The following is a 19,117-nucleotide window of genomic DNA, read 5'->3' as shown; positions in this document are numbered from 1 at the left end:
ATCAATACATTCAGTAGTAGTATTTGCACAACAATCGGTTTGTCCCATAGGGGGCAGTATAAGACGGTTTCCCCCCTGCTTTCAAAGAATGAGGAGGAGATGAAAAGAGGGGGAACTTGCTTCAATTGTGTCCAAGAAGCCTCACGTCATGGAAAGAGTTACTTTGTTGCGGAGAGAGCGCATGATGGATACATTGTGAGAAAATAGCACAGGTCTGTGTGGTGGCGTGTTGATGTTTTGGAATCGTACATCATCATCATCTGCATCTGGCAAGTAATTCCCTATTTTACACAAGGGCCCGCGAGGGAAGATGCGCAAGAACCTGTTTACAAGAGAAAAAACAGGACAAGTTTGTCTGTGAGGGAATGTGGAGCAGCACAGGATACCATTATACCCATCTATTGCTGCAAAAACGGACCGCTTTGTCCTGGGAATATGTGCGTCAAGGAGTCACTTCTAGCCATCTGCGGCGATGTGAAAACTAAGCCGATGATTGAGGAGTGAACCGCGCAAGGTCGCAAAACAAATCACCCAGGATTACACCACCGACCATTGGATTGTTTTAATGACTCAGGCTTGGCTTTTGTTTCTTAACCTGCGGTGTGTTTTTGGGGATGTGCACGGAGCGGAGGACGGGAAATATCACATTGGCATGCGCTATGACGCCGCTATAAAGTTATCGATACGCATACGCTTTTAAACAAAATACGCGTGAAAAGGTAAGCTTTTTTTTAGACCAAATGGGCTGAGAGATAGTCACTGTTGCACGTATAGTTGATGCATTTGAGCAGTTTGCTTTTGTCATTTGACTCTTGTCTCCTGTGTCAGATAATTACCATATCATTAATTTTGAATACTCTGTCACGCCATCGCGAACCCAAAAAACAGCTGTCATGTAATGAGAGACAGCGATAGAGATTAACACATACAAAATGTATCAAGATACAACAGCGTCGCACAATAGGTTGTAGAATTGTTTTTTGGGGGGAGGGCGAGGGCTGCTTTGGGGGAAATTAGAGAGCATTAACATCGTTATTAATTATCAAGATGTCGGGCAAAGCCAAAGCCATCTACACATTCCAAAGCGAAAACAAAGAGGAGATCAGCATCCAGGAGAACGAGGAGCTGGTGATCTTTGACGAGCACTCGGTGGACGGCTGGCTGCAGGGCGAGAACAGCCGCGGCCAGCGGGGTCTCTTCCCGGCATCCTATGTGGAGATCATCCGCCCCCGCTCCAACTCCAACCTCACCGATTGCTCCATAAGCCCCGCCGGCTCTCTGGGACACGACTCCCCGTCGTCCTCGTACTTCCCGTCGGCGCCCAACACGCCCTATCATGGTGCAGGTTACTTTGACGACGAGGATGACGATTGGGACGACTGGGATGACAGCTCCACGGTGGTGGAGGATGAGGACCACAGGAGGGGGAACGGTAACGGCGGGGGAGCCAACGGGCATGCTCATCCCCAGAGCAGCCCCATCTCCACCAACCCCAATGTGCACTACAGGGGCAAGCCCTTCATGGAGCGGCAGGACAGCATCTCCAGCTCCAGGAAGGGAAGCATGGTGGGCAGGAACTTGAACCGGTTCTCCAGCTTTGTGCGGTCCGGTGTCGAGGCGTTTGTGCTCGGAGATGTGCCCATGATGGCAAAGATTGCAGAGTCGTACACCATTGAGATGGGCCCCAAAGGGCCCCTGTGGAAGGAGAGCCCACAGCCCTTCACCTGTTCCATCGAGGACCCCACTAAACAGACCAAGTTCAAGGGCATCAAGACGTACATCTCCTACCGGGTCACGCCGAGCCACACGGGTCATCCCGTGTACAGACGCTACAAGCACTTTGACTGGCTGTACAACCGCCTGCTGCACAAGTTCACCGTGATCTCCGTCCCCCACCTGCCGGAGAAGCAGGCGACTGGGCGCTTCGAGGAGGACTTCATAGAAAAGCGCAAGAGGCGGTTGATCCTCTGGATAAACCACATGACCAGTCACCCTGTCCTCTCCCAGTACGAGGGGTTCGAACACTTCCTGATGTGTGGCGACGACAAGCAATGGAAGCTGGGCAAGCGGCGAGCAGAGAAGGACGAAATGATCGGTGCCCATTTCATGCTGACCTTCCAGATCCCCAACGAGCACCAGGACCTGCAGGATGTGGAGGAGCGCGTAGACTCCTTCAAGTCGTTTGCCAAGAAGATGGACGACAGTGTCCTGCAGCTGACACACGTGGCCTCGGAACTCGTGCGCAAGCACCTTGGTGGGTTCCGCAAGGAGTTCCAGCGGCTGGGTAATGCCTTCCAGAACATCAGCCAGGGCTTCATGCTTGACCCGCCACATAGCTCGGACGGCCTCAACAACGCCATCTCACATACGGGACGCACATACGAGAACATCGGGGAGTTGTTCGCAGAGCAGCCAAAGTACGACCTCTTCCTCATGCTGGACAAGCTGTCTCTGTACCAGGGTCTGCTCTCCAACTTCCCTGACATCATTCACCTACAGAAAGGTAAAAGACCAAAGTCAAAGCATCAGTGCCTTGTTTGTGTTTATGTTAGGGTGTAGTGGGTGTTGTAGGGATGTTTCAGAGTCAGACTTAATGAGGAATAGCATATAATAGTCAATAGTCAATTCAAGAATGAGCTCTCCATCCATCCATGAGTGGGAACTTAGTTAGGGCTCCAGAGTGCACCCATTTTGGGCACATATGCAAAAAGTTACATATGAAAAAGTTAGGCACACCAGTGCAACCAACAAAGAAGCTTGTCTTCATGACCATATGGACAATTTATTTAAACTTACCAGATGTTATTAATCATTGGAGAGGTAATAAGAACTAAGTCATAGTTTTTGTGTTTGGAAATTGGATTGTAATTGTCTCTACATGTCATGTATAATAGTAATATGTTCAGTGCCAAGATGAATAAAACAAGCAATGGAGTTGCTATGCACCAGGCCCCATTGCTTGTTTTCAACATCAATCTTCACCAAGGTAATAAGCTCTTCCCTCCAGGGAGTTCGCTAGTGATCTGGTGATTTTGCTTAATACGATGTGAATGTGTTTTTAATAGAAGTTGAAGGTGAAAAACATCCACCATGGCAAACCATTAACCACTTCCTGTAGATGTCTGGAACAATTTCAGCTGCTCTTCTTCTTCCAACATTCCTTCAGTCTTATCTCACAATCACATTATGAATTCCATGACCAAGCAGATTGTACAGTAGATGTTTGTGGAAAACAAATGAAGGCTGTTCGTCGTCATATTATCAGCAACTAGGTGTAGTCAGTCAGTCATGTTTAAAGGACAGTAATCATGGATTATTGTCGCTGATTGTGACTGTTTGTTAATCAAATGAACCTCGATTGACTGAAATGTCAACAGTGATCACTCAGTAACATTGTTACTGCAGTGGTCGTCTGGAGTTGAGGAAGAAATGAGAACAGCTCTAGTGGCGTGCACATAGGGGAAAATGTGGCAAATGCTGCATACCATTCTATTTATTATTTATTTATGTAACCTTCAGTTATCCAGGTTGGTCCCACTGAGATCCACGATCACTTTCTTTCCAGTGGGAAACAGCTGCTGTGCATTTAGTTAACAGACAACAGAACAGCAATGTTTACTGTTGTTCTGATAAAGAAGAGACAGTCTAAAAGAAAAGTGAAAGGAGACAGAAAGTGGGAGAGTTAGAAAGGGTAGACAGAAGTAGGAGATTTTGTAAAACTCTGCCACAGTAAGATCTGCCCTAAAATGTTTAGTCAAATCAGTGACAGCTCAATAGATTCAACTGCTCCAAACCAACATGTTGTTTTTTAATTCCAAGTCAAGAATAACACCAATAGTTTGTGTCAACGTGCTGACAGCCTGTTTTTTTTAAAGACATTTTTCGAAAGTCCTCAGTGTGAACAAGCATTCTGTGTCAGTCTGTAAGTAATGCCTGACATTGTAGGTCAAAGGGTTTTGCCTCCAGCATCTCAAGTCCTGACACACACGCACAAGCGCACGCATACGCACCCACACGCACACGCACACGCACCCACACGCGCACACACACACACACACACACACACACACACACACACACACACACACACACACACACACACACACACACACACACACACACACACACACACACACACACACACACACACACACACACACACACACACACACACACACACACACACACACACACACACACACACACACACACACACACACACACACTCTCTCACCCCAGTCTGGTGGTGATATTTTTACCAGCTGGCTGAAGTAAAGCCATACTGTTTTGCTTTCTAGTTGCTGATGTACATATTTTCCTACACTAAAGGAATTTTGACAGTAATCTGAAACATTGAAACACACTGGTAGTGTGGGAAGCTTCAGCAGTTTAAGAAGCCCAATAATAATAAAGCTATGATAATAAGCTAATAATAAAGCCTGATATACTGCAAATATGTACATAACTATTCAAGTTCATACATTATGTTCTGAACGGGAAATTTTGCAGCAGGCAAAAGACAATCCATGTTCACATTCACAATAGATACAATATTCAGTTTTAAACACAATTAGAGATTACACTCAGAAAGGAAGGTAAATTATTATTATTTGTAGATGATCAGGATTATGCAAATCTGACGGTGCTACTCATTCAGTGTAAGAACTGATGTGTCATGTCCAAGTCATAAAGAAGTGTATGTTTGTGGTTAAAGGGAAATGCCTCTACCATGTAGCAACCTTTATAAGCACCAGCGCAGCAAATTGGCTGCATTATATCTCTGACATCTGAGGGTAACGTATGGGTTTTATAGAAGGTACAGGAATGCAGGACTTCAACTTCCAACAAACCAGCATTCTCAGACCTTTGGGGTTCATTTCGGTATTTGCCACATATGGAGCATCTATATAATCAGTGCCATATTATGTTTCAAGCCTCTCTTGGCAGTTAACTTAATTCAGTCCTGCGCTAATGGCTCTCAGGGATGTAACCCTTTGCCTAGTGGCCTCATTGGGAAATCATGTAAGATCTATTCTAGACAAAGAAAGCAGTAGCTCAATAACAAACCATGAGGATTAAGTGACAAGAAATGACATGACATGAAACTGCTATACCTGACAGACAGGGCTATATAGAACTTTAGAACTGTTGAGGTCATGCATGGGTCCCAGTTTTAACAATAAACTGAATGTTTCTCCAAAAGACAACATCAGGCGTTGGCACACTAAGGGTTGCCCAACTGCCCCTGGCAGGAAAATAAAACTTTCAGGCAGATGGAGTTTGTTTTCAGATTACCTGAACGGGCAAGTGCTCCATGCTTGTTTGAGAGGGGACACAACCGTCTATAAACACACCACGAGATATCTGTCTAAACTGAACGTGGCCAGAACGCTCTGTCTTCTGGTCTGTGGAATGTAAAATAAGAGCACAATTTACCTACAATGTGCTGTTTTCACTGTTGCTACATATAAAATAACAAGTGTGAACCCATAGTCATATACATTATATCCAGGCATTTTGGCATACAAATTTAGACATGCCATTTTGTATTGCACGGCCCCAGAACATGACCGCCTCTGAGACCTTAGTGTCAACCCTTGATGTAACATATTTGCCATGTATGCACACTAGCAAATGTGGAATTAAGGTTTAGCCTAAACACTGCTATCAGCAACTGCTATCATTCCAGGAAAAAGCATGGTTAAGATTTGTGCTTAATGCTTTATATAAGATGAAGCTGCTGCCTGCTGTGAAGGTTATAGCCGAGGATGAAAATAAAATAAAGAGGAAATTATGAGACGGTTCAAAACGTTAATTTGCCATCAAAGCTAATGGGGACATCATTGAGTTTAATCTCTTTCGAAATGCTGTGATTAAAGTAACCTAATCTGAAAACATCTGCAGCATGCAGCTGATGCTGTGGACTTTTCATCCCTCCAGTCAGGTGCACTGGTTTAGCTCTCCCTCGTACAGGGAATCTTGGAAGGTGCATCTGTCTGCATCTCAGGTCACTAAACTTCCCAAATCCCCTGAAAGAATTCAGAGGACTTGACCTCAGTGTCCTCAATAGTAGCTATATGAGCATGATGCATGTCTTGGCAAACAACAGTAACTGACGTGTGGTATTTTATAAAGGTCCACATGGACTCCACCTCAGTACCCGCAATACGTCTGTCAGGGCAGAAGACAAAATAAACACTGAGGTCATTGTTGTGTATTCTACTGTAACTGTACTAATAGTTACTGCTCTTTGACTTTTTAGGCCAGAGGTGTCTCTAACAGCTTTGTTCTTCTCACAGATGTCACAAGCAGCCATGTCTTGACATGGTACAGTATCAGTGGTAGGGAGTAGCACCGATACTGGTTTGTCAGAATGACAAACCAGTATTGGTGACAATAGCATGTTATCTAACTGAATCAGTGAGTCTGTGTGGAAACGGCCTGCATTTCCAGTAATCCCAGTCTCACTTTATGCAAGTATTCCCAGTGAGGGACGCAGTCAACGCACGCACCTGAAAACTCAACACTCTCCTGTCCTATCCTCTTTTCCTCATGATGTTGATAAAGGTCAGCCCAATCAAAACATTTAGCTCGTTTTTAAAATAAACAAGTGCTGCCAGAAAATAAAATCGCTAACGTACCATTTGAATTCAGTCACGGTTTAATAAAGCCTATTGTTTATATAATAAGTATTGTTTTAACTCGCCGCCAGCAGCTGTTAGTGATAGTGAATTCATTTTCTGGGCCGATGGCTTCTCTATGGCTTAATAGCATTAGTTTGACCAATTACAGCCCTAACGGTTTAGGCTGATACAGCCCTTTTTTCATATCTCTGACAGTTAAATGTAGCCCTGTTGGTGGTGGTGATGTCTGTCTTTCTGGCCCTCAAGTCAAAATGTCAATGTTGAAAATGTAAAATGTATGGTTCTCAACCAGTGGTCCAGGGACCATGAGTGGTCCTTGAGGGGGGCCCAGGTTGTCCCCAGCTAAATTATGGAAAGTTGGCAATGGTAACAAAATGGATCCTTAGATCTTTAACTTCTGAGAGCGTAAAATGAAACCAAATGGTTTGGTTTAATTTTACAGTCAAGAGTTACATGTTTGTTAAACATCTGCATTACTTAATTTACTTGAAGTCTACACAATTAGAGAATGTAGAAGAATTGTTATTTTGATAAAAGTTTACTCATTATTCCTCCTATGGGTACCACATCAATACAGCATGGTATTGTGGACAAAATCTTATCGACGATAACAACATATTCTAAGGTTTGGGTCATTAGAGGCTAAATCTCATTAAATGGTAATCCGTGGCTCAAATGCTAAATAATGTGCCCCAGTGACGAGTCTGACGACGACTCCGTGGGGGCGGCGGGGCTCGAGCCCCCATGATGAATTAGACCTGAATATGTAGGCCTACAGTATATTCGCCTAGTCGGTTCGTCCCGTTTGTACCGCGCCAGGTCGCGCCGCGCCCGTTCGTGCAATTCTCGTCTTTGCATTGACTTTGTATGTAATCGCGCAGCTCTAACCATCCAAGTCTGAACGTACGCTAACACCTCTTTTGTCCGGGTGTGGGTGAGCCGCGTTGCCTGTCCCCTTGTACACACGTATACAGATCAGGCATTCAAATGCTAATCTTGTTTTTACCTGCCAGGTAGGGTACAGTACTGTACTCTGCTTAGGCTACTTGTTCACAATGAAAAGGAGTAGCCTTAGACTACCAGATGACTCAGTGCTGCAATCATGGCATTTAAACAAACATGCTCTTATAATCTAAACACTGTGACACGTTTAAAGAGTGTTACAAATAAATTGGGGGCTTCTTAGAGGGGGAGGAGGGGCGCCCCCATGACGATTATAAAAACATTTCGTCTCTGATGTGCCCCATGGGCATTTAGATTATTTGTTAGTGAATACTCCTACTTTTAGAGATGTTTCTGTTGGAGTGATCATGACCGCTTGTGTACTTGGAGTCAGCTCAAAACACGCTGTATTTGTTTTTGGGGCGAGGGCGGCTAACTTAATTTCGAACAGACTTCTGAGAATCTCATAACAAATCGCTGTACTAATGACCAAGCTATACCACTGAAGACGAAAAGGCGACCAGGCCTTTAATTGTCACCAGGGCCCCCAGACTTTGGAATGACCTGCCTATAAGGAGATCAGATTGGCAAAATCAGTGTTCGCTTTTAATCCACTTACCGGGAACATACATAACATAACTATACCTTTAACTCCAGGAACCCCTTTTGAGGTTGTTGCTATTTACAGTACTTAACAACATATATGTTTTGTAATTTTTAAATCAATATTTGAAGTTTTTTGACTGACTTTTTAAATCAGGCAAAGCTGACTGAAGTCAGATGTGCTTACAGTCTGGTACAGCCTCAGTCAAACATGCAGAAGTATGCTGAAGTGAGAGTTAAGTGCCTTGTGCAAGGGCAACTCAACAGCATTTTCCAAGTGTGACGTGAACATTTCGTATTCATTTCTGCAGCTCTAATTGTCCCACCAGTCTAGGGATTAGTCAAAATCCCACTTTTCTAATCTCTACTGTTGCCCCATATCAGGCAATTCCAGTTGGGTGGTGACTCAAGGGAGGCAGGCACATTAACCTTGTGGTCAGCCTCCCTAGGTCAAGGCCAACCTGCCCCACACAGACCGTGAGGAATCTAAGTCAGTGGATAATGCCATCACTCTCTTGATTTTACAGGACATGGGCAGTTCTGTTTTCGGTAACACATAGTAGGGAAACTCAGAGGGAGACAGTGTACAGTAGGAGAGACAGACACTAGCAAAGACTTTAGGCTATAGGCGAGACAGGCTGTATGAAAGCCAAGAAGGAGGATGTTGGAGAGAGAGAGGGTAGGAGAGAAAGACAGTAGGAAAGCTAAGTGGGTGACAGTGCTTCATAAAGATATTAAGAATGTTCTACAGATCTAGGAACAGCTGTGACAACAGAACAGACACAGGCCCATTACAAGATCCTCCTGTCTCATCTTTCTATAGATAATCTTGTCCTCTCTTCACCCCTTCCTTCAACCACCTACTAATCTTCTCAGTTATATTATTATTATTTAGTATAATTTAATAGGAATATTATTAATATTATTTAATAATTAATACAGATCATTTGGCAACAAGCATCTATCTCATGAGTCTATCGACCAACGTAAATAAATAAGTAACTGGCAAGCAGATGTGAAATGCTTGTTTGTGTATCAATATTAAGATTGTGTTCTTAATCTTCGGACAGACTTTGAGTTTGTGGGTGGTCTTACTATGTTGAAAATCATAATAACAACAGAGGGTCTTGCAGAACTGAGAAGATATAGTTTTAGGACCATTGTCCAATATTAAACCAACATTTCCAAAAAACAATGTATAAATTGCCCAGAGAGCATCTAGACATTGTTCTACACAGTATCCAATAACAATTTCTCATTAAAATAGAGTTCACAAATATTTACTATGGAATGGAAACACAATTACATTCCAATGAATATGAATAGAGTACTGTACATAAGTAACTATAACAAACGGTTGTTTCCATCTAACATGCTTCTGGACACCCAGGGTCTCTGGTGTTGAACCTGTGACCTGCAGGTTTGGGGTGTTTTAGAGAGGCGAGCTCCATCTGGACTTAATAAATCAGATTTAAAGAGAAGATTCCATAGGGTATACGGCATATTCACTTCTCTAGCAGACACTGATATATGTACAATGAGTGCAACTGTAGAAGAAGGTCACATAGTTTGATAAGTTTATTGGCAATCATTACAAGGAGGAGAGCAAAGGTCAAGGAGGGAAAAGCTTTAGGTAATAGATGAAACTTCATGTTCTTTTTTGATGACATGAAGTCAGTAGTTTTCAACCTTTTTCATATCAAAGCCCATTATGTATTCAGCATTTGAGACACTGCCCACGATTTGATGAGATTTAGCCTCTCGGACCCAAAACGTAGAATATTTTGTTATCGTTGGATAAGATTTTGTCCACAATTCCATCCATGCTGCATTGATGTGGTACCGCTTGTAAATTTAAACTTCTTGTAAATTAAGTAATTCAGATGTTTAACAATGATTTAACTCTTGAGAGTGTACAATGAAACCAAATGGAGTTAATGGACCATTATGGGTCCATTTGGTTACCAACTCTCCATCATTTAGCTGAGGATCACCTGGAATCCCTTCAAGGACCACCTCTCTTCTCTTGGTCTTTTCTTATGTCTGCCTGGGTCACTGTTCTGGTCTGTTCTGGTTTCAATAAGAAAAGACAAATCTAGCCTGAAGGTATTTGGACTCCATACTGCTTCACCTCTTTGAGACTCAGCCAAGGCACATCCATGTATTTATGACCATCAGGTAGAGACACTTCACGCAGGGTTGACCGTTGGTGTTGACCAGTGATGGTGGAAGAAGTACTCATATTTTTAACTTAAATAAAAGTAGCAATACCACAATGTAGAAATAAACTGTAAAAGGCCTGTATTCAAAAGTCTCACTTTAATTTCCACCACTGCCATTGCTTAAAACGTTATTAGTTACTGCAAGAGTGAGGTCTAGCCAAAACCAACTCGGGATTCCTGGATCGCTGCCCTCCACAATTTCCTATCTAATAGCTCTGTAGTGTTGTTAGCTAAGCTGCCGCGCCCCAGTATGCCTACATACTGTAGAGGTGGTATACGCTGCTTTCCCCTCCTGGCTTTGCCCTGGGTTGGCTCCCATAGGGTCGATTTCTTTGCCTCCAGTCCTCAATGTCATTGATTGAGAGTCTCAGTACATGTTCCATCGCCACAATGAACAGGAACGCTATAGGCTTGCCCTCCATCACAACCGTGTGTGTCCTTGAGTTAAATGGTGATAGTTATGAAAACAACGATTTGGAACTGAAAATGTTTTTCATTTTTCATCTGGGATGAAGTACACTATGAAGTATGAATTAGTACTATCTTGCCAAAAACAAGGGCAAACCAGATGTTGAACATATAGATACGTAACCCAAGTTAAATGTATTGGGGCCCAGTCTTGCCTTACTCCTTACCCCTGAACTTCTTTGCCATTCTTTACAATTTTTTTAAACCTTTTTAAATATTTCAAATAGCTGATCTACAAGCTCACAAAGTGCCGAAGTAGGACAATTTTAAAATGTTTTTCAAAATAGTAAAATTTGGCTACTAAGGATAATGGGTAAGGCAAGATAGGGCCCCCAATGTATACATTTAACTTCGGTTACGTATCTCCAGTATATGTTGAACATCTGGTTTGCTTTGACACCTTGGTCTCGTCTGAATAAAGCTGATGGAATAATGTACTACTAGTATTATTGCAGAATAGAGATGCAATTTGTGAGACAGATGTGAGACGTTGTTGGTACTGTCATCGATGCACATTTGTTTTTGTTATTGTATGAACATTTTTAAGAGATATAATGCACTCCACTCCATTTGAACCTGTTCCTATCAGTGTTATTGTTTGAGTGGTGGAACAGGCCAGGCTCCCTGGGCGCATTCCTGGAGGTCTGGATGTTCCGGGGACCCCCACACGGTAACTCTGTCTTTTGATCTTAGTCAACAAAATTAACACTGGTTCCTATTTATAGGCAGTATAGGAAAGCTGAGGGAGAAAGTGGAAGAGAGACAGACAGAAGCTAATTTGAGAGGGAGACACTGTAGGATAGACAGACAATATGTATACTGAGATGCCTAAAACATGGAAGCAAATGAGACACTGAACGACAAGATCCTTCCTCAAATGAATGTCGATGAAAAACAACACGTTTCCTTGACGACAGCACTCCTGCTAATCGACCGGACAAAACCACCTGTTTAAAGTTTGGACGAGCACAAAAGGGGAACAGAGTGATGTGAAACATGATCGTGCTGATCTGGGAACCCGTTATGTAAGAGGTAGGCGTTGGCCTGCAGGAGTGCAGGTCACCTGCGGAAATGTGCTCAGAGTCAGACGTTCATGGGGAAATTATGATGCTGTGTCTGGCTCTCTCAAACTTCTTTCATTTCAAGGACCTCCATAACTCTGAGTGTACAACAATTGTTTACAATAATTGGAACGAAATGGACCAGGTCACCCCTGTAAAAAAACGTTTTCATCCACTTATCATATTCCCCCTGAGATGTCGCGAGGAAAACATATCCATTTTCCATTGGAAACCTTAACCACTTGAACCGCAGCATCCCTATTCTGGGGGGGGGACACTCACCAAAAATAGCAGATCTACAAGCTTACAACGTGTCCATTTGGTTCCAATTGTACTCTCTGAGTTCCAGACCTTGTCCATTTGGAACCCCCTCAAGGAACGCTGAGTGTCCGTGGACCCCATTTTGAGAAACACTAGTTCTGGATCACAAAGTGAGTTGCAGGAATCAAGCGTGCCTTCGTGCCAGATAACTGGCAGACACGGATGCTGATCTGCGAAGCTCTGAATAATCGTGAATGATACAGTTCCAAAATGTAGGCTAATTCATTTAGATAGCATTCACGGCTTGCGGCCATCTATGTGCTCTGACTGGAGCCCCCCTCCTTCCTTGTGTTCCATAGTGAAGTCCAGTTGACCCTCCGGGGAGGGCTCTGGCAGGCCCTACACACTGTAATCTGGACAAGAGGTTAGCTGTCTCCCATATGGCAACGCATTAGACAGACACATGCAGCTGGGATCGCTTAGAAAGGGAAAGATGCGTGTGTGTGCCCAGATGTGAGTGCCAAGTTATACCTCTGTATCAACAGCCGTGACACAAAGTGGAGGGGGGGGGGGGGGCTATATCTTGCTGGTGAACGTTTGTGTGTGTGTGTGTGCGTGTGTGTGTGTGTGTGTGTGTGTGTGTGTGTGTGTGTGTGTGTGTGTGTGTGTGTGCGCGTGCGTGCGTACGTGTGTTGTTCATATACAGGATGTATTTCTCGCATATCTACTTCTCAATACGACATATTTCTGTAAGTTCATACTGTATGTATTATATGATTTCTGTATGTATTTCCCATGGGTCAATATTACACCAGAAAGATTCCAGCCAGACTTATTGTCCTTTCACTAGGCATTACAAAACACTCTGTTGTTGTCTCACCATAGTCACACACAGTACAAATATAATAACATAATGTACTACTATGTAGTAACATGAGGAAAAAACTAACCAAAACATTTATTTTGCACACCTAAACATATGTAGTGGAAAACAACGTCAATTTTGTTTTAAATCTTTTGAACAGTTAAACATGTTTTTGACTTTAATGACATGCCCAAAATGGTAATGCTGCTAGAAGTATTTCCCTCTACACAACATCTCTTAGCCAAAAATAGCCAATCTACAGGCTCACAACTTGTCGCATTGGGATGTGTTGTGAGCTTGTAGATCTGCAACTTTCGAATAATGTTTTCTGAAGACTAGGGATGCAAGGGTTAAATAAATGTAATATATTTTAGTAACATTGGCAGGCTTATACACATAAACAACCACTACAATCTAAATGGCACAACATTGACTGCGGTCCAAGTTGTCAACTTGCACAAGCTACAAACCAATGAGCACTCATATATTCTCACACACACACACACACACACACACACACACACACACACACACACACACACACACACACACACACACAAAACACCGTCCAGTTAATTATCAGGTAGATAAACCAACCTGTGTCACACAGCTTGGGTTTAAGACCTATGGAGTAGGTAGCTACACACACACACACACACACACAAACACACACGTCTGGGCAGAGCAAGTCTGGCTGTGCTGTCACACTGTGAAGCAGAGTACAGATGTCCGACGGTACCGTACGCCATGTTTTCTCCCCCAGAAATACAAATTTTAGTTTATTTTACTAATGCCGAATTATCAACATTCCGACAGCCACAAAAAGAACTACCGGTAATCCATCTTTTTTGTCATGATCTTCATATTTGCTTGCTTATTCCCTTTCTTTATTTTTCTCCCTTCCTTCCTTCCACGCTTCCTTCCTTCCTTCCTTCCTGGTTCTGTCATTTGATCAGTGAACATCAGTTGCATAAGCTTCTGAAATGAGTTCTAGGCCTAGCTGGACGACGGTGTTTGGCCATACTATAGAGTCGACTCCACCCTGAATCTAGCTGGTCTCTGAAAACAGTTGAACTGATGTTTCAGTCCCCCCCCCCCCCCCCCCACCCCCCTCTTTTTTGCCGAAAACTTGGCAGGACTTCTATAGCCTTTCTTCAGGTGTAGCCATGTTATCTTCCATAGGAAGCTGCAATATAGCCTGAGTCAATGAGTAACAGTTTTGTTGATTAATTTCTTCATTCATTCAGATCTTATGTTGCAAAAATTGTTCATAAGGAATAACTCAAAATCTCCATAAATGTCCTGTATCCAGTACTGTCCATGTACACTACCTTTTCAGATTGAACCGTTTCATGAGAACATGCTTTCAAGTGTGGCAATTTAATGCTCGCCGCTAAATAGATTATTCATTCAGCTTACAGCCCGTCAACCAACTAGCAAACCTTGGTGCGACCATCCCAATCCCTGTTCATACAGGCTGTGATTTAGACTCTCCCAGAGAGTCCAATTGTGTCTGACAAGTTTTTATGATAATAAAATAATAAACAAATATTTACTGGTCTAATTTGGCTGTTCTGGGAGTTATCCTACAAGTCATTCTGCACTCTATAGCACCAGTAGAGTTACTTTGCTTCTGATTTGGCTAAAAGCTGCATGGTGAGGTATAGCCAAGACCATTACTTTCAAACTGTATACAACCTCTCTAACTACTTCTCTCCCATCTCTCTCTGTCCTCCCGTTCCTTTCACCTCCCTTCTCATCTCATTCCTGCTCCAATTCTTCCACCCCATTCATTCTATTTCAATCTACACCAAATATCTTCGCCACAAATAAAAATAGCATATCTACAAGGTTACAACGTGTTGTAAGCTTGTAGATATGCTATTTTTGGTGAGTGTCCCCCCAGAATAGGAATGCTGGGGTTCTTGAAGTGGTTAAGGTTTATATTATGGAAAATGGATACGTTTTCCTCGTGACATCTCAGGAGGAAAAACTTTACATATTTACGTACCGTAAAATAATATGCCATAAATGTATGGTGCTATAAAGTAACAATAATAATTCAGGGGTGCCGTGAATGAAAAAGTTATTTACAGGGGTGACTTGAGCCAAAAATGTTTGAGAACCACTGGTCTATAGCTCTCTTTCTCTCTCTCTCTCTGTGTGTGTCTCACTCTTTTACTCGCTCGCTCTGTCAAATGTTTCCTACTTGGCTTCTGTCCTACTCTGCCTGATAACGCTGACAATGCACCCACACACGTCCACCATCCATCAAACACAATGGAGCCGACTTGTCTTATGTGTGACATCTCTGCACAGACGTGTGCATAATGTCTCCTTATGTGTCCCAGATTAAAAAGATAAACACAATGTATAATTATATGGTTGACAGTTGGCATAGTCGGTGAGGTAATGATTGATGTAAAATTTAGCTACTGTAGTGTGTGTGCAGTGATTTATGACGTCATATACATACATACATAGCAATCAGCTGAAGTGTGTTGGCGTCGTTGCTCAGTCCTTGACTGCCATCCTTGAGGGAGTTTTACCACTGGCAAATCCTAGCCAGTAGCCATATATGCTTTTTATTAATTGAAGGAAGGTTTGATTTGTTGCATCATGATGTTGAAGAAGATATATTATCAAATTTAGCCAAGCATAGCAATAGTGTTGCCAACTACAATATTGAACCCTGCAGCTATTATTGAACAGTCCAGTCCCACCAACACAGAATTTACCTGCAATTTATTTCCTTTAATCTCTTTATTCTGGCCACAAACAGACAGAGACGTTTTAAAAAAATGTCAGAGTCGCTGTTAAAAACTTTACTGTACACAGTACACACAGAATCATCTCAAGAAATGTGTCCAGACAAAAACGCCCAAAAAGCACTAAGGACGCTGTAATGTTCCTTCCTTCCTTCCTTCCTTCCTTCCGTATTTATGCCAGGCTTGTAGGTGGCACTGCAAAGCTGCCACAAAAGCACCAAACGGAGAGAAGAAAACATTGACCAATGCGCATTCACCGCATTGACAGCCGTTTTCATCCGAAGCCGACATGTTGGCTGACTGAATAGTATATGCTATTTTTGGAAAACCAGGTCCCAAAGTGAAGAAATATGAAGATGCAAACCTCGCGCCTCCGTGTGTACAACCAAATATGCATATTTCCTGAACCGATAACGCCATAGCCCGAACTCTCATTTAACGCACATGCGCCACCCCCGAACAACAATGACAACAAAGATGTTGGCTCCTTCGTTTCCGGCAGGCTGTATGCAATATGATTAAAAACCTTTGCGGATTCACCTAAAAATGTCTCTGTCTGGACGGCACCTTGGAGTAGTAACTATTTTCCGTCCTCTTTTACTCCCTAATTTAGTCATTATGCCAATTAATTCATCCCCACACACATGTTGCTACTGTTAGTACCCTACTGGCTCACCTGCCAGTGAGGAGTCCCCACCTCCATACAATGGGTACTCTGACTGACGACAGTTACAACAGATAGCCTATAGCATAACCTAGTCTTGCATCATTCTCGACTCACATTATTCCAGAGTAGGACGTCGTCCCAACGGGCAGAAACAAAAAGGTTAATGCCGCACAGCGACTATATTAGAGCAGGTGTAAAAGTGTCAGCAGATTCAGTTACCAGAAACTCTGCCATGTCCTGGCCTACTTTAATCTCCCGGGCAGAACAGGTTGATGTCCTCCTGTGGGATTATTGGCCGTGGTTCCTAACAAGTGTTGTTCCTCAGTGCAGGGACGTGAACATTCCAGTCAGCTTTTTGTTATCCCTTAGCTTTTCCGCTCCAAAGCTCGATAGGATCCTTAATTAATTTATAACCACTCATCTGTTCAGCAGATGATGTGTTATATATACATGCACGGACACAGAGCTGACTCAGGACTAATACCTTTTACTGGCACATTACCGCAGATGTCTGTAAATCAGTTTCTCATTAGGATTATGAGATCTGTTTATTACAAAAGTATTTGACCTATGGTGTTGTTTTTTCTTTTGCGGCTTTTATTGGTTTTTTGAAGGGACAGACTGTAGGCTGACAGGAAACGGGAGAGAGAGGGGGGGTAGACATGCAGTAAAGGCCGTGTCGGGCTCGGGAGTCGAACCCGCGGCACACTGCGACTGGATAACCAGTCGGGTGCCCAGACGGTTACGCCACCGCCTGGGCCAGACCTACGGTGTTTTGTACAGATTGGGAGGAATGGTTATTTTACTGCTGACCAAAGCTGCTGGTTTGACTTGAGGCATAAAGGTTTGTGGTTCCTTTGATGTATTCCCTGTTTAATGTTAGTATGCCTCAGTGTATATGGAGGGGATTATCATGAGGACATCAAAATAAGTTTAATGAAACAAGTATGGACATTTGTATTTCAAAGTTTATTCTTGACTTGGACTAAAGGGATTACAAGCTAAATTGTGTTCTGCTGTTACTGAGAATTGAACTATTGCCAAAAGAAACCCACGACAATGTTTGCACAGATGCCATAAAACCCTGACATCATGCAGTATCAGCTAATAATAGTGAAAGAAGCTATAGAAAACCGTTGAGCTACACAGGGAATTAAACCCTTAACCCTGTTCGTGCCATATTCAATTCTATACAGTGTTTATCCTGCAGCAGAAACTTTGCATCTTGTAAATGATAATGCCCTACATCATACACACACACGCAAAAATATTTACAAAAGGGAATAGAGCCTGCTTTTTCAGCATCACATTCACCTGTATGCATGCAGACTCTATTATCTTTTGTGACTTTGCTTGTGTACTTGCATCTGGGCCACGTATGTGCATACACTACCTTCCTCATGCGTCCTATAAATATTTAACCAGTGAAAAGCATTAACACAAGCTTGTGGCTAAATAACAGTGGATCCACTCGAACTCGGGTTCTTCTAAGGTTTCCACACTTGACAGAGACGACCTGCATTAACCTTTAAAATGTCATGTGAGTGCACACTAATACTGTGTAAGTGCCAAAGGAAACAAAATCATCAAGTGTAAAGAGTTGAGTTATACGTAAGCAGCCAGCTGTGCTACCGAGTATGTTTATTATTCCAAATACAATATATTCCATATAATATATTGCAGGGCTTGACATTCACTTTTTGAGGCACTTAAACGTTAATGTCCCATTCACTTTTCCGGAGCATGAGCACACACAAATACATTATTTTTTTGATAGACATGAAAGAGGGAGAGAGAGAAGGGGAGAGACACGCAGCAAATGTTGTCATGAACGGGACTCGAACACGCAACACGCTGTCAGGCCAAAGCCTAAATGTGGCATGCACCTGAACCACTTGGCCAGCGGGTGCCATGCGCCCACATTTTAAATCAATTAACTGTAAGTTGGTTAGGTGAATACATTGAATATTAGATGAATATTCTCAGTTTTTTTACATACATTATATGTATTCTAAATACACAGCCTATGCACACATGGTTAGCAGACTGACCTCATCTCTTGTAGCACTGCGTGTGCACTCACCCGTCGTTTTGGGGACTAGTGTAATATTCATTTGAAAGTGCTGGTAAAAACTGTGTATTTAGCAAAATATGTCCACTTTTCAACGAGCTGCACACAGATGACATTCTCTCCACCAAGAGGCGTGGAATGAGTGCTGGACTGAACATATCAAAACTTCCTTTAGGAAGCACAAATGTATGGGGCGCACAACCTAGGTGGTGTGATCAATAATGAGTACCACAGACGAAAAACAGTCCGAAAAACAAGTCCAAATTTAATTCTGACCCCTCTGGACTGTTTTTCGTCTGTGACATTCACCCCAATCGCATTCGCAACACACCTATCAATTCATATTCATATTTCCACACACACACACACACACACACACTCACACACACACACACACACACACATATATATTATTTCTTTCTTCATGGAAAATATTTTACTTAACACACTTTCTGTCAGAACCTTCAAATGGATATGAAACTAGAGGACAATATCTGAGTCCAAGTCTTAGAATTAATTACTGGGAGTACACACACACACACGCA

General features: G+C 42.8%; 1 protein-coding gene across 1 annotated transcript in view; it reads left to right on the top strand.

Moving 5' to 3' along the window:
- Positions 1 to 104: 104 nt before the first annotated feature.
- The window catches only part of snx33 (sorting nexin 33), a 34,826-nt gene continuing 15,813 nt past the window's right edge, over positions 105 to 19,117 (top strand). Inside the window, exon 1 of the mRNA XM_083762955.1 lies at positions 105 to 2,503. Within this exon, the coding sequence (XP_083619081.1) occupies positions 1,048 to 2,503 (1,456 nt within the window). The 5' untranslated portion in view covers positions 105 to 1,047. The remainder of the gene's footprint in view (positions 2,504 to 19,117) is intronic.

The sequence above is a fragment of the Protomyctophum parallelum genome (assembly GCF_964188405.1).
Source record: "Protomyctophum parallelum genome assembly, chromosome: 4".
NCBI lineage: Eukaryota > Metazoa > Chordata > Actinopteri > Myctophiformes > Myctophidae > Protomyctophum > Protomyctophum parallelum.
The sequence above is the reverse complement of the archived record's forward strand: the minus strand, read 5'-3'. Positions and strand labels throughout refer to the sequence as shown.